This window comes from Chelonoidis abingdonii, chromosome 1, assembly GCF_003597395.2.
Source record: "Chelonoidis abingdonii isolate Lonesome George chromosome 1, CheloAbing_2.0, whole genome shotgun sequence".
NCBI lineage: Eukaryota > Metazoa > Chordata > Testudines > Testudinidae > Chelonoidis > Chelonoidis abingdonii.
Window position 1 is genome coordinate 372,347,998 of NC_133769.1, and position 15,449 is coordinate 372,363,446.

General features: G+C 43.8%; 1 protein-coding gene across 1 annotated transcript; it reads right to left on the reverse strand.

Annotated features, from left to right (window-relative positions):
- Positions 1-2,364: 2,364 nt before the first annotated feature.
- LOC116821987 (olfactory receptor 52E4-like) lies at positions 2,365-3,363 on the reverse strand. The gene has a single exon (XM_032775547.2). The coding sequence runs from the start codon at positions 3,361-3,363 to the stop codon at positions 2,365-2,367; it is 999 nt and encodes a 332-aa protein (XP_032631438.2).
- Between the last annotated feature and the right edge of the window lie 12,086 nt (positions 3,364-15,449).

The following is a 15,449-nucleotide window of genomic DNA, read 5'->3' on the forward strand; positions in this document are numbered from 1 at the left end:
ATTTGAACCTTAGCGTTCATAAACTGACAAACTAGCATGAACCCTTCTAAGCTTAATTACCAGCTTAGATTTGATCTCGCTGCCACCAGCCAAGAGATTTCCAGAACTTGGCTCCCTCTCTGGTCTCCCAAAACCTTCTCTGGGAGACCCCAAGACTCAGAAGCCCTGAGTCTTACCACAAAGGGAAGTAAACCCCTTCCCCTTGTCTCCTCTTTATCTCATTCCCAGCTCCCCCTCCCTGGGTTATCCTGGCGATACTGTACTTAACTCCTTGAATGCAAAACAGAGACGGCAATTTACCTTCCCCCCTGAGGCTATGCAGATTCAAACCTAGTCAAGCTAACACAAAGAGATTTCCCCCTCCTTCTTCCTTAGCCTTAACCAGAGAAAAACTCAAATAGGTTTTAAAAAGAAAGCTTTATATAAAAAAAAGAAAGAAAAAAGACATCAAAATATTCTCTGTATCAAGATGACAATAATACAGGATCAATTGCTTAAAAGAAAAAATGAATAAACAGCCTTATTCAAAAAGAGATACAATTTAAACATTCCAGCAAACTACACACATGTAAATACAAAACAAAACATATAAAAGCCTATTGTTTTGCTACCTTTGTACTCACAACTTTGAAACTGAAGATTAGAAGCTTGAAGATAGAAAGAAGCCTCTCATAGCCGAGAGACAGACAAAAGACAAAGACCCAAACATTCCCTCCCCTGAGCTTTGAAAAATCCGGTTTTCTGATTGGTCCCCTGGTCAGGTGTTTGGTTCCCTTTGTTAACCCTTTACAGGTAAAAGAAACATTAACCCTTAGCTATCTGTTTATGACATGGGCCCTGACATCTGTACCCAAGTTCAGAGTGGGGAGGGAACCCTGACAGTACCCTACATCACAAAGAAAGGAGAGGTCCTGGCAACATGGAGAACTACTCTAGAGCCTCTGGTGTTCAATGTTGAAAGACGGTTGACTTCATTCTTCGGACTGAAGAGGATCCTCGTGGGCAGGAGGATCCCCAGCCGGCTGTGCAACAATCGCTGACCAACCTCTAAAGTTTGTCACAGAAGTTGCGGGCCCACTGGTAGACCAAGATGTCCTCCCTCCCGGTTCCCCTCCACTCCTCCAAAACAGACCTTGTGGCCGAGAAGATGAGATAGAAGTCTCCCCAATGCTGCAGAGGGAATTTCACCTTACCTGTGAAATCACAGGTGTCCACCAGAAACGGTCATGCTCATCCCATAGCACAGTGTGAGACAGTGACATGGTGTTATGATGACTTTCTGGCTGGGCACCTGTTATGACCGTGCGGCCCATGGAGATGGGGAAAGAGAGAATAGACCACCGGTTGGCGACTGTTTCGGTGGTGCCGCAGAAAAGAAAAAGGAGCTGGAGGGAAGAGAGTGGCCCCTAAACGGTCAGGAAGGGGAAAAAAATACCTCTCCCTGATGTTCATCCAAGGATAGGGACCAAGGAATCCACCCCTGGACGGCAACAGTATGGAAGATGGAGAGGACAAAAATGAGTAGCATTTCTCTCCATATTCCTCCCAACAGCTCCTGCCTCCACACTGTGGCTGCGGCTAGGGGCAGCCTGAACTGAGGGACGCTTCTGCTGCTGCAGCCAGGGCCCTTCTCTTCCTCCAGTGATTTCTACTATGGCTGGAGGCTTGAACTCCTACCAGATGAAGCTGAGGTAGTCTCGGCTTGGGGCTTCTGGCCCCTTCTGCCACCTTCTCTACATGAATCAAAAGCTGATTGCCATGTTCTGTTCATTCCTACTGACACACGTGGCACTGAACCCTGTCAGAAGACAGGCTATTGGTCTACATAGACCATTGGTTTTACCTAATATGGCCGTTCTGATCTTCTTCTTTAGACCTCAGATGTATCTGACTCCTGCTGTAACAAATTATTCCCCACTCCCTTCCCAGAGCAGCGGCAGATCACAGGAGTCTCTCTCTGCACAGAATTAGTAACAAAGTAAGAATAAACATTAAAATGTTAACACTAAACAATGCCCCTTAAATGACTTGCCATAAGATGTGAGATCACATTGGTTTTAGATGACTGGGGAGCAAGTGACGGGGCAGCACTTTGGGGAGAAGACACACAGCATTGTCGAGGCTTGACAAAAGAGATGGGGCAAGATTGTAATTCCAGGGATCCAGCTACCAGCAATTAGAAAGGTGGCAACCCAGTGTAGTGTACATAGATAGGTTCTCCAGTTCATCACATTGACACAGCACAGTAAGGACAGGGAAGGGATTAATGTCTTTCTGTCTGTCCAGGAAGTGATTCAGGGAGGAGCCATCAACACCATGGGCCAACCAGCTTAATATATGAGCCAGAGCACAAAGAAAACACATTTAGGCACCCTTATGAGTAAAGAGCTGGAGCAGACTGTTCCGGATCTGCTTGGTCCTCACTCCATAAATGACGGGATGTATCATGGGGGGCATCAGCTGGTACACACTGGTAATAAGAATGAGGAAATGTAGTGGCACATTGTGGCCAAAGCGCTGAACGAGAGAAGAGAATACATCTGGGATGTACAAAACTGAGATGGCACAAAGATGAGAGATGCAGGTCCCAAAAGTTTTGAGCCGGGCATCCTTTGTGGGGAGGCGGAAGATGGCCCGGAGGATCTGAATATAGGACACGGCAATAAAAAACACATCCATTCCGATCACAGAGAGAAGATCAAACAGGCCATAGTAACTACTGATGCGAATGTCAGCGCAGGCCAGCTTCACCACATCTATATGCCCACAAAAAAAGTTGGGGATGATATTGGTTCTGCAATATGGCCACTGCCTCACTAATAAGGGATAGGGTAATGTGAGCATACCACTACGCAAAACCACTGCCAGGCCTATCTTGGCCACAACAGAGTTTGTCAAGGTCATTGAATATCTCAGAGGATTACAGATGGCCATGTAGCGATCAAAAGCCATGGCCACAAGGATTCCAGACTCCATCACTGAGAAGCAGTGAACGAAGTACATCTGGGTGAGGCAGGCATTGAAACTGATCTCCCTGGAATTGAACCAGAAGATGCTCAACATTTTGGGTACGGTGGATGTGGACATAACCAGGTCGCTGATGGCCAGCATGCAGAGGAAATAGAACATGGGCACATGGAGGCTCGGCTCCCTCTTCACGATGAACAGGATGGTGAAGTTCCCCAACACAGCTATGGTGTACACAGCACAGAAGGGAATGGAGATCCAGATATGGGCTGCCTCTAGGCCAGGAATGCCAAGTAGAATGAAGGTGGAGGGGTTGGTGAAGTAAGTTGTGTTAGAATCTGACATGGCGTAGGGGAGAAAGTATCCAACTCTGAGGCTTAAGGGTGTCTTCTGCATTTACTATAGGCTCCCCATACTTTCTGTGTGTTCCCAGGACGTTGGGTGATGGTCGCAGTACAAATGCCTGAATGAAGAGACAACATTAATATGAGACTATGCATGCAGTAGTGGAAGCTGTTTTCATGGGATAAGAAGATTGATCTGTCTTCACACACTGAAAAATTTACATTTTCATTATTCAGAGAGAATAACTATGAACAATGACCCTACTAAATCCAATTCCATATTTTCTTGTGTTCCCTGAATTAATAATTCCTACATTTTTTTGCTGGGGGAACCTTAAGAGGCAGCAGCAGGAAACACAAGTGTGGATAGTGGTTATCCATCATTGTTCCTAAATGCTATGAGAGCCAGGATAGGGAGTCCATACTGAAGGGAGTTCCCCATTCATCCAGATGCTCGAAATCCGAGAAGGGGAAAAAATAAACTTTTACAAGGACAAGGGCTGAGAGAAACATCCCAACTAGCACATGCCTCACAGGAAAGACCTGGATGCCATTGACAGCAGCTCAAGAGAAACACCTGCTCATTCGCAGCAGTGGACAAAACAAAACAATGTTCTGATCATTAAGATATGAGATGGAGCATAACATGTTCGGGAATGTGTTCAGTTTTGGTCTCCTAGTCTGTAATTAATGATAGAAAAGTCCAGGATTCTTTATTTTTCACATGGGACAAAGATGAGGACATATGTTATAGGAGAGGAAAATAAAAAATGAAACTGATCTGTATTGAAATGGACAGTTCCCAACCAGTACTATTGATAGACACTTAGTGCTCCAAGAAGACTAATTCCCCAAAGCTGAGGAAACTGGTCAGCAAAACTGATTGGGAGGAAAAATTTAATCAGAAAAAATGTGAAAGAATATTGATATTACTTTGATTAAGAAAAGCTTTTAATAAAAGAAAGAAAAAGTAAGAAATCTCTGTAATTTGAAGATGGAATATTACAGGGTCTTTCAGCTTATAGAAACTGGAGAAAAAGCCTCCTTCAGCAGAAATACAATTTAAAATACTTCCAGCAAACTACAGATTTGCAAATAAAGAACAAACAATTAAAAAGACTATACCGCCTTTCTACCTTTGTACTTACAGAATTGGAATAGAAGATTAGAGAGCCTGTAGGTACGTGTGGTCCCTCTCAGAACCCAGAGAGAACAGCCGACAGAACAAAGAACACACATTCAAGCTTCCCTCCACCCAGATTTGAAAATATTTTGTCTTCTGATTGATCCTCTGGTCAGGTGTTGCAGGTCACTGTTTGTTAACCCTTTACAGGTGAAAGAGACATTAACCCTTAGCTATCTGTTTATGACAACAGCTCATTAGATAGTGGAAAACTCATGATTCCACAGCCAACACAGTGAACAACTTTGGGCAAAAATTCAGTTTCAAGGTAAAGTGAAGGGAGCATTTAAGGGCAGGGAAACAATATGTAACAAAGAGGAAAAAGGGAAAATAGCTGGCCAAGAATAGAAATCGGAAGTTAAGAAAATTGATAAAGAAAGTTAAGACATCTGGGAAAACTCCATGTGTGGCAGTGCTATGAATCACAAAAAGGATGTTATTAATTATATTAAGAATAAAAAATTAAATCCTAGAAAGGATTTATGTCAATTCCTGTGTTATATATAAAGTACTTAAAAGAGTTGACCAGGTTAAGAAACAATGGAAAAGCTGGTATGGGATTAGTTCAAAATAAAAAAAAGTTTAGAAATGTAAGTACTGCCAGTCACCAATTTAAACAGATTTTCTCAAATAAACCTGATTTCATCCTTTTATGAGAGTACAAATTGGTTGACCAAGGGAACAGTGCTGACGCAAAGAACCTTGATTTCTCAGAGGCATTTGATTTAGTAGTGGAAAATATTGAGTTGGTGATTTGGAGCAGGGGAAGGATTTTCCCTCTGCACATGGGATTTGTGAAGTAAACTGCATCCAGTTCTGGGGTCCACATTAGAAAAGATACTGAAAACTTGGAGACAGTGCAGAAAAGAGCCACAAAAATGATTTGAGAATAGAGTAAATGCTGGATTGTTAGACTTGAATGCATATATCTCTTTAACTTGTCAAAAAGATGATCAAGCAGAGACTTTCATGGGGAGAAAATCATGGGTAATAACAGGCTTTGTAATTTACCAGAGAAAGGCTGAGCAAGACCGAAGGGCTGGAAGCTGAAGCCAGGCAAATGCCAGTTCGAAATTAGGGCCAAATATTTAGCAGTGAGGTGATTAACCACTGTTTGTTTTGGTTTCCACCAAGATGGTTGGTGGTGTTTGGACACCTGAAATAGAAAATGCCAGTGAAAATGGAGTAGATTCATCTACTAAGATAGGGATCTTCCCCACAGTCTGGGTCAACTTCTCCTGTGTTTGATCAGGAGTTGGGAGGTTTGGGGAAGTTAGACGTCTTCAAGTCACCAGGGCCTGACGAAATGCATCCTAGAATTCTCCGAGGGAACTAACTGAGGAGATATCTGAGCCATTAGTTACTATCTTTGAAAAGTCATGGGAGATAGTGGAGAGTCCGGAAGACTGGAAAAGAGTATAGTGCCTGTCTATAAAGAGGGAAATAAGGGAAACCCAGGCTATTACAGACCAGTCAGCTTAACTTCTGTACCAGGTAAGATAATGGAGCAAATAATCATGGAATCAATTTGCAAACAAATAGAAGATAATAAAGTGATAAGTGATAGTCAACATGAATTCAACAAGCTCTGTGGATGTAGGGAAGCAGTAGTTGTGGTATATATAGATATTAGTACAGCTTTCGATACAGTCTTGCATGATCTTCTCATTAACAAACTAAGGAAATACAACCTAGATGGAGCTATTATAAGGTGCGTGCATACCTTGTTGAAAAAAATGCTTCCAGAGAGTAGTTATCAGTGGCTCACAGTCAGGTTCAAAGGGCATAACAAGTGGGGTTCCTCAGGGATCAGTTCTGTGTCCGGTTCTTTTCAATGTCTTCATCAATGATTCAGATCATGGCATAGAGTGTAAACTTGTTAAACTTGCAGATGATAATAAGTTGGGAGGGGTTGCAAGTCTTTAAAGAATCAGATAAACATTCAAACATTCTCCATTCAAAACTGGAGAAAAGGATGATTAAGGGTCTTGAAAACATGGCGTATGAGGGAAGACTGGAAGATCTAGGTTTGTTTAGTCTGAATAAGAGAAGACTGAGGCGGGAAATGATAACAGTTTTAAAGTTTGTTACAAGGAGGGAGAAAAAGTGTTCTCCTTAACCTGTGAAGAGAAGACAAGAAGCAATAGACTTAAATTGCAGCAAGGGAGGTTTAGGTTTGACATTAGGAAAAATGTTTCAAAAAAGACAAATACTATGTTGTGTTATATTGGCAGAATTATAACATGCAAGTCATAGTACGTGATAGTATTCCTCTACTCGGTGTGGCTAGGTGTTAGTTGTAGAAATGTGTTAAATTTTGCTCACCAATGTATAGAAAGGATGTAGAGAATCTGGAAAGGATCCATAGACAAGTAACAAATGTTATGCAAGGGATGGAATGCAAACTGTGTGAGCAAAGCAAAGGAACCAGGATGTTTATTTGGAAAGAAGAAGGTCAATGGGGGACAGGACAGTGGTATTCAAACACTTGAAAGGCTGCCATAAAAAGGTGGAGGAAAGTTATTCTGTCTTACCACAGAGGGGCAGGACAAGAGGCAATGAGTTGAAATTCCAGCCTAGCAGATTTAAATTAAATTTCAGGAAAATATTCCTAACTTTAAGTACAGGAGGCCAATGAAACTGACTCCCAGGGAAGTCATGGAAGATCTATCTGTGGAGGTTTTCCAAACTCGTATGAATGACCACCAATCTTAGATGACTAAGACAAAAGAAATCCTGCATCTTGTAGGGGGATAGACTAGCTATCCTTTGTGTTCCCTTATAACTCTATGGCTACGTCTACACTACAGGATAATTCCAAATTACATTAAACCGGTTTTATAAAACAGATTGTATAAAGTCGATTTCATGCGGCCACACTAGGCACAGTAATTCGGTGGTGTGCATCCATGGTCCGAGGCTAGCATCGATTTCTGGAGCATTGCATTGTGGGTAGCTATTCCATAGCTATCCCATAACTCCCGCAGTCTCACCTGCCCCTTGGAATTCTGGGTTGAATCATTGTCGCGGGTGGTTCTACGTAAATGTCATCAGTCATTCCTTCCTCCGGGAAAACAACAGCAGACAATCTTTCGCGCCCTTTTTCCCTGGATTGCCCTGGCAGACGCCATAGCACGGCAACCATGGAGCCCGTTCAGCTTTTTTATTTTACAGTCACCATATGTGTACTGGAAGCCGCGGACAGAGGCGATACTCCAGCGCTACACAGCAAAGCATTCATTTTGCTTTTGCATGATAGCAGAGATGGTTACCAGTCGTTCTGTACCGTCTACTGCTGGAGTAAACTGGCAATGAGATGACGGTTATCTCTCCCCCTTTGTACTGTCTACTGCTATCATGAGTGCCCCTGGCTGAGATCGGCCAGGGCGCAAAAGCAAAACTGGGAATGACTCCCCGAGTCAATCCCTCCTTTAAGGTTTCTAAAAATAGAGTCAGTCCTGCCTAGAATATGGGCAGTGTACTAGAGGACCAGTGTATCAGAAAGCACAGCTGCTCTGTGTCAGTATTCACAGGGGGTGCCCCTGCAACAACCCCACCCGTTGCTTCCCTCCTCCCCCAACCTTCCTGGGCTACCGTGGCAGTGTCCCTGCCCATTTGTGTCATGAAGTAATAAAGAATGCAGGATAAGAAACACTGAGTTTTTAGTGACATAAAATGAGGGGGAGGCAGCCTCCCGGTGCTATGATAGTCCAGGCAGGACATTAAGCGGGTGTGGGGAGAGAAGCCCAGCATCCCACTGCTATGATAGTCCAGGCAGTACAGAATCTTTTCTTACACTGAAAGGGAGGGGGCTGATTGAAGCTCAGCCCCCAGTTGTTATGATGAAGACAGGTTACCAGCCGTTCTGTAACATCTACTGGGATGACCAGGAATCATTCCTGTTCTGTTTTTCGCCAGGCGCCCCCCCCGGGCTGGCCTCATCTCAGGCCAACATGTTAGATATTGAACAATTATCAAGCATGGTGCTCAGGTTTCATAAGGACCGTTACCAGTCCTACTGCACCGTCTGCCACCACTGAGGAGGGGAGAGAAGAGCAAATACTGCGCTTCACTGCTGCAGCATCAGCGTCTACCAGCAGCATTCAGTAGAACACAGGGTGACATTGAAAGAAGTCAAGAAATGATTTCTTTCCCTTTTCTTTCACGTGTGGTGGGGGGGGAGTAAACTGAGGAGCTATTCCCTGAACCACGCCGGACAATGTGTTTGAACCTACAGGCACTGGGAGCTCAGCCAAGAATGCAAATAGTTTTCAGAGACTGCTGTGGACTGTGGGATAGCTGGAGTCCTCAGTACCCCTCCCTCCATTAGCGTCCATTTGAGTCTCTGGCTTGCCGTTACGCTTGTCACGCAGCACTGTGTAGCCTGGAGATTTTTTTTCAAACGCTTTGGCATTTCGTCTTCCGTAACGGAGCTCTGATAGAACAGATTTGTCTCCCCATACAGCGATCAGATCCAGTATCTCCCGTACGGTCCATGCTGGAGCTCTTTTTGGATTTGGGACTGCATCGCCACCCGTGCTGATCAGAGCTCCATGCTGGGCAAACAGGAAATATAATTCAAAAGTTCGCGGGGCTTTTTCTGTTTACCTGCCCACTGCGTCCGAGTTCAGATTGCTGTCCAGAGCGGTCAGTGGTGCACTGTGGGATACCTCCCGGAGGCCAATAATGTCGATTTCCGTCCACACTAACAGTATTCCGAAGTAATACTATCGATTTTAGCGTTACTCCTCTCATGTTTTTGTAGGAGTACAGAAATCGATTTAAAGAGCCCTTTAAATCGATTTAAAGAGCACTGTAGTGTGGACGGGTACAGCGTTAAATCGATTTAACGCTGTTAAAATCGATTTAACGGCGCAGTGTGGACCAGGCCTAAGGCTCTATCATTCTAAGATGTAAAATCCTAGTGTAGACCCAGCCTTAGTCACACACACATATTTCAGCTCAATACAGAGGTGTCAAGGGTTTTCCCCCACTCTGAACTTTAGGGTACAGATGTGGGGACCTGCATGGACCCTTCTAAACTTAATTACTAGCATAGATCTGGTACACTGCCACCAACCAGAAGTTCTGTGTCTGGCACACCTCTACCCCCCCAAAAACTTTCCCCTCCTTTGGCAGCCTTGACAGACTTCACCAATCCCCTGGTGTACAAAGATCCAAACTCCTTGGATTTTAAAGCAAGGGGAAATTAACCATCCACCCTCTTCTTTCCCCCCACCAAACCCTGCTGAGTTCAGACCCAATCCCCTTGGGTCTTAAAACAAGGAAAAATCAGTTAGGTTCTTAAAAAAGAAAGCTTTTAATTAAAGAGAGAAAAGTTAAAAATTATCTCCTTAAAATCAGGATGGAAAATGCTTTACAGGATATTCAAATTCATATAGACTAGAGGGACCACCCCCCTAGCCTGAGATTTAAAGTTACAGCAAAGAAAGGTAAAAATCCTTCCAGCAAAAAAGAAACATTTACAAGTTGAAAAAAACAAACATAAGACAAATCCGCCTAGCCTGGCTATACTTACAATTCTGCAACATGAAAGATTGATTCAGAAAGATTTGGAGAGCCTGGATGGACGTGTGGTCCCTCTCTGTCCCAAGAGTGAACAACTCCCAAAACAAAGAAAACAAACAAAGCCTTCTCTCCACTGAGATTTGAAAGTATCTTGTCCCCATTTTGGTCCTTTGGTCAGGTGTCAGCCAGATTCACTGAGGTTCTTAACCATTTACAGGTAAAAGAGACATTAACCCTTAACTATCTGTTTATGACAAGAGGTAACTGAGTGAAATTTAGTGGGTCCATGTTTTACAGGAGGTCAGACTAGATGATCAAATGATCCCTTCTGACCTTAAATCCCATGAATCTATCACTAAAGAAAGTAGATCAGGCATTTATATTTCATGTGTCTCATAACATGAACAAGGGAACATTTAGTTAAATTGAAAGTCTGAACATATAACACTGAGAAAAGATAATTGCTACCACAATTCCTATTTGGCCTGTAGAACTCCTTGCTACCAACATTATTGGAGTAAAGAGCATAGAAGAATGGGATTCACAAATGGATTGGCCATTATAGGTGCTGCTGGTGGCATCACCTGTAGTTAAGGCTGTCTGACACTTTCCATTAGAAGACCTCATTTTCAATTGCTTATAAGTTTGCCAGATTGTTGGTGTTTGGACTGAACTTTCTTATGCTGGGTGTCTGCATGCAGCAGAATTGTTTTATTTGAAAGTTTCAGGCATAACAATTGAGCTGAGTCTTATAATTAAGCTAGGAGAAAGTATGTGTTACCCATGTTGAAAAATTTTCATTCTCTTTCTAGTGAGGAGCCCTAGCACCTCCAAGCTTTGCAGCAGATAAAAGTCAGGTAACAGCCCCTGTTCCTCTGACCCATTAACAGACAGAGCCCTGAAATGCAAGAGGAGGGGGTTACAGAATCTGTGCATGAACACACAGTTGGCTCCAAACATCTGTACTCAGCTCTTGCTCAAAGAGGAGTTTTGCCTTTCTGTGACTTCAGGAAAACATGGGCTGTGGTCAGAATTTGGCCTTGTATTGTACATCTACTAACACCTTACATCCTGAAGGATTCACTGTGCCATTGAAATGCACCACCATGAGGCTGCAGTCCAGAAAGTGGGATGAGCAGGGGCGTACAGAAAAGAGAGACATTTTGGCCAGTGATTCTTTAGCAAACTCATCACTTACGGCAAGGGCCCTGGGATGTTTCGTGGTTGTGCAGAGTGAATAAGACCAGACTTATTCTTTATCCCACCACACCCATGTTTCAGAGGGTTTGCCGATAAGGTGAATTCCTCAGCAAGAGATGGGTACCTGTGAATTCTGATACAGAAGTGTCCTCCTTAGGAATCCCTCTCAGGTATCCATGTCCCACAGCTCTCTGAACCCAGCATCTGCAGCACCATCCCACGCCGAGAGCCGACAAACAGCGTGCACAGTTTCTAATATAGCTCCGTGTAATCCCAGTGGAGTTGGCTCAGCCTCTAGAGGAGAAGGGAGGATCTGAGTGTAAATAGGCTGTAGACAAGCAACTCTCCACTTCCATGCCAATTATCCAGTTTTAGGAGTAAACAGCAATTAAGGAATCTTCCCAAAGGGAGATGAATATTTGTGAATTCTGCACTGAGTCAAAGAGGAATTGACTGCTCTGTATGTTTTGTGTCTGTATTTAAACATTATAGTTGATGAGAAAGAAAATGAGGGAAAATGCCTAATTCTCAGGATAGATGGGTAGATAGTAGACAGAGAGATCCAGAGTGAATTGAGTAAGAAGAGACACAAGCACTTAGAGCAAACACATGGGGCAGTCGCTAAGGGATCAGAGATCAGCACATTTCATCAGTAACTATCATTATACCGTGTAGCATCTTTCATTGATGGATCTTCAAAACACCTAGCAAAGAAAAGTCACTATGAACCATCCCCATTTTACCAATCTGTAAACTGAGTAACGGATACATGACTTTTCCAAGGTCACACAGACACTGACTGATAGAACTCAAGTGTCCTGACTTTCCATTGATAACCATGGTTTCTCTATCAGTAAGTGACCATATGACAACAGGGAAATGGACTCCCAGTTTTGCAGGGCCTGTTCACTGGGGGGGAGGAAGGAATTCCCTGGGGTCTGCTGAGCCCTTTGGCATGCCAGTCTGGGCCCCCTCTCACACTGTGAGGCTGTGAGAAGCTGCAGTCCTCTCAAGTCTTGCACTTACACAGCTATACACAGACAGGGACACACCCAGCTGCAGTTACATGAATGCTTTCACTAGCCATCCAGGAAAAAACCATAGAGAGTCTCCAACTAATTCCCCTCAGCTCTCCAGCCTAGGACCCAAGAGCTGTACCATTTTGCCCTGGCCAAAAGCCTGACTGGTATATGTTTATTTCCCAGTCTGCCCCTCCCTCAATGTGGAGAGGACAATACATAAGCCTGAGCAGATTTCCCTTTTATGTTTCAAACAGCATCCTGTAGTAAGTAAAAAAATATCAAACAGATTTATTAATTACAGAAAGATCAATTGTTTAAGTGATTATAAGTAGCAGTGTAAAGCACAAGTTGAAATCTGGGAAATAAAAAAAATCACAATCTAAGTTCTATACACTAGACAGGCTTTGAATCAGTGTGTCGTGCTGATGGTAAAAGCTGTAATAAGTGAAGGCCCTGATAAAGCCCCAGTAAGAGGCCTGAGGCCTGAACTAAAGTAATGGTCAAGACTTTGCTAACATAAAGCAAAGTGAAGCTGTGAGCCAGAGGCAGGCCCTGCTCACAGAAGCTGGCAAGGAAAGGGCTGATACTGCAAGAAGATATGTTCCTAAAAGGTACCGAACACTAGAGACCAGAACATTCACATACTTGCACATTCCACACAGATAACAAGGAACAGGCCAACCCATCCCAATGACAGGGCCAAAAGGGTAATATGATGGATGTTTTGTTCCAACCAACATGTACAAGCTTAGAGGCGGCACCTTGCTACGTAGAGGGGTTGTACCTTGCTGCGTAGAGGGGTTGCACCTCAATACGTCAGGAGTGACGTGTAACTTGTTTGTACCTGCGTATAAGAATACAATCCCTAGGCGGCGATGTCTTTGTCCGCCCGAGGGGCAGTGAAACCCACCACTGCCTGAGCCCGAGTCATTGACGCGTGGTACATATTTGTAGTATGCCCGGTAGACTAAGTAATCTGCGGAGAACTACTACTGTATCCCATACGGCAATAAACCTGGCCTGGGTGCCTTCATACCTTACTAGACTCTGTGGTCATTGGGGGTTCTCTTCGGGTCTGCTGTGTCAGCTAGTTGCGCAGAGCTGGGGCAGCACACAAAGGGAACACACGCACGCAGCCGAGTGATACCAACAAGGAGAGAGCAGAGCACCACATCAGTAGCATCTGACAACACACCTCTGACAACACAAGCAATCGACCAATCTTCCATGCACAGGCCAGAATACCTTTAGCCTGGGACCACAGCCCCAGTTCAGTTCCAGTTTCTAACGTCTTTCATGTTGAGTTGTGTGGGGAGTGAGGCCCAGTGATGATGTCACTTCCACATTTTATAGCTTCTGCCATGTAGAGGGAGCATCATTATTGCAAGCAAAAGCCCCCAGCACAGTTGGAAAAGTACAGACACAAGATAGCATCCAGAGTACAGGAGCTGGTCACATGCCCTTCCATGCTTTCAGAACGTTAGGTATAAAAATGATATATGTATACAAATGCATCATTATTTTATATACTGTATAAAATTCAGATCATAATCATATCACCAAGGTAAATATGGGGCTGCCAGGGGGTTGCTTTGGGGCACAGCATGTCACACCTCCCCCCTTTGTTCACTCCAGGACTGTGAGCCACTAGCTGATGCAGCAGCAGTGTGCTCAAGGCTCTCTTTACTTTTTGACCATACAACTCCCAAGTGTTACAAACATTGTCATGTTACCCACAGGTGTTCTTCCAAACTTTAATGTACCTTTCAACACTTTGTAGATCAGCCTGGTGATCTCAAAAGTCAGCCAATGTATGTATGGCATATTGCTGATTACTCCTAGTATGTCCAAAAGCTTTCCCCAAAAACCATGCCTGCTTCACCTTGTCATAGGTTTAACATCAGTACTATCAGAACATTCACATACTTGCACATTCCACACAGATAACAAGGAACAGGCCGAGCCATCCCAATGACAGGGGCAAAAGGGTAATATGATGGATAGAGTTGTTTTGTTCCAACCAGCATGTACAAAGAGAGAGGCGGCACCTTACTATGTAGAGGGGTTGTAACTTGCTACATAGAGCGGTTGCACCTCAATATGTCAGGAGGGACGTGTAACTTGTTTGTACCTGTGTATAAGAATGTATCCTTGGGGCGATGTCTTTGTCCGGCCTAGGGGGCAGTGGAAAGTCCCGCCACTGACTGAGCTGAGTCCATTGCCAAGAGGCACTTTCTCGTAGTATGCCTGGTAGACTAAGTAATCTACGGGGAACTGCAATTGTGTCCATATGGCAATAAACCTGGCTGACGTGCCTTCGTACGTTACTAGACTTTGTGGTCATTGGGAGTTCTCGTTGAGTCTGCTGTGTCAGCTACTTGCAGAGCTGGTGCAGCACACAAGAGGGAACACACGCACGCAGCCGAGTGATACCAACGTTGAATGGAGAAGAGCACCGCACCTATAGTATCTGACAACAGTGAGTCCAGATCCAATCCCCTTGGATGTAAAAAACAGAGAAAAAATCAATCAGGTTCTTAAAAAGAAGACTTTTAATTAAAGAAAAGAAAGGTAAAAGAAAAAAAATCTCTGGGAGACATCATACAAGCTGATCTCACAGACAACAGATTCAAAACACAGAGGATGTTCCCCTTGGCAAAATTTAGTACACAAAAGAATTCCCAATTTGATTATTCCTCTAATTACACAAAGATAAAGTATCAAAAATAAAATAAACATAAACCTATTTATTCTTTTCTAAAACTTACTACTCCGATAAGAGGCTGATCCTTGATTGTTTCTACTCCAGTTGAAACTGAAACTGACTCTAAACAAAGGAAACTTCCCTCCTTCCTTTTGAAACATCTTGTTCCCATATTGGTTCCTCTGGTCAGGTGTCAGCTAGGCTAGGTGAACTTCTTAACCCTTTACAGGTAAAAGAGGCATTAACCCTTAACTGCCTGTTTATGACAGATGCATTAACAGGTGTGTTGTGAGCAAGACACGAGAAGTCATTCTTCCACACTACTCTGCGCTGGTTAGGCCTCAGCTGGAGTATTGTGTCCAGTTCTGGGCACCGCATTTCAAGAAAGATGTGGAAAACTAAAAAAACCTAGTTCCTAATTCAGCCTTCTTCATTAGCGTCATTTTTCTCCAGACCTTTAATCATTCTTGGTGCTCTTCTCTGGACCCTCTCAAGTTTCG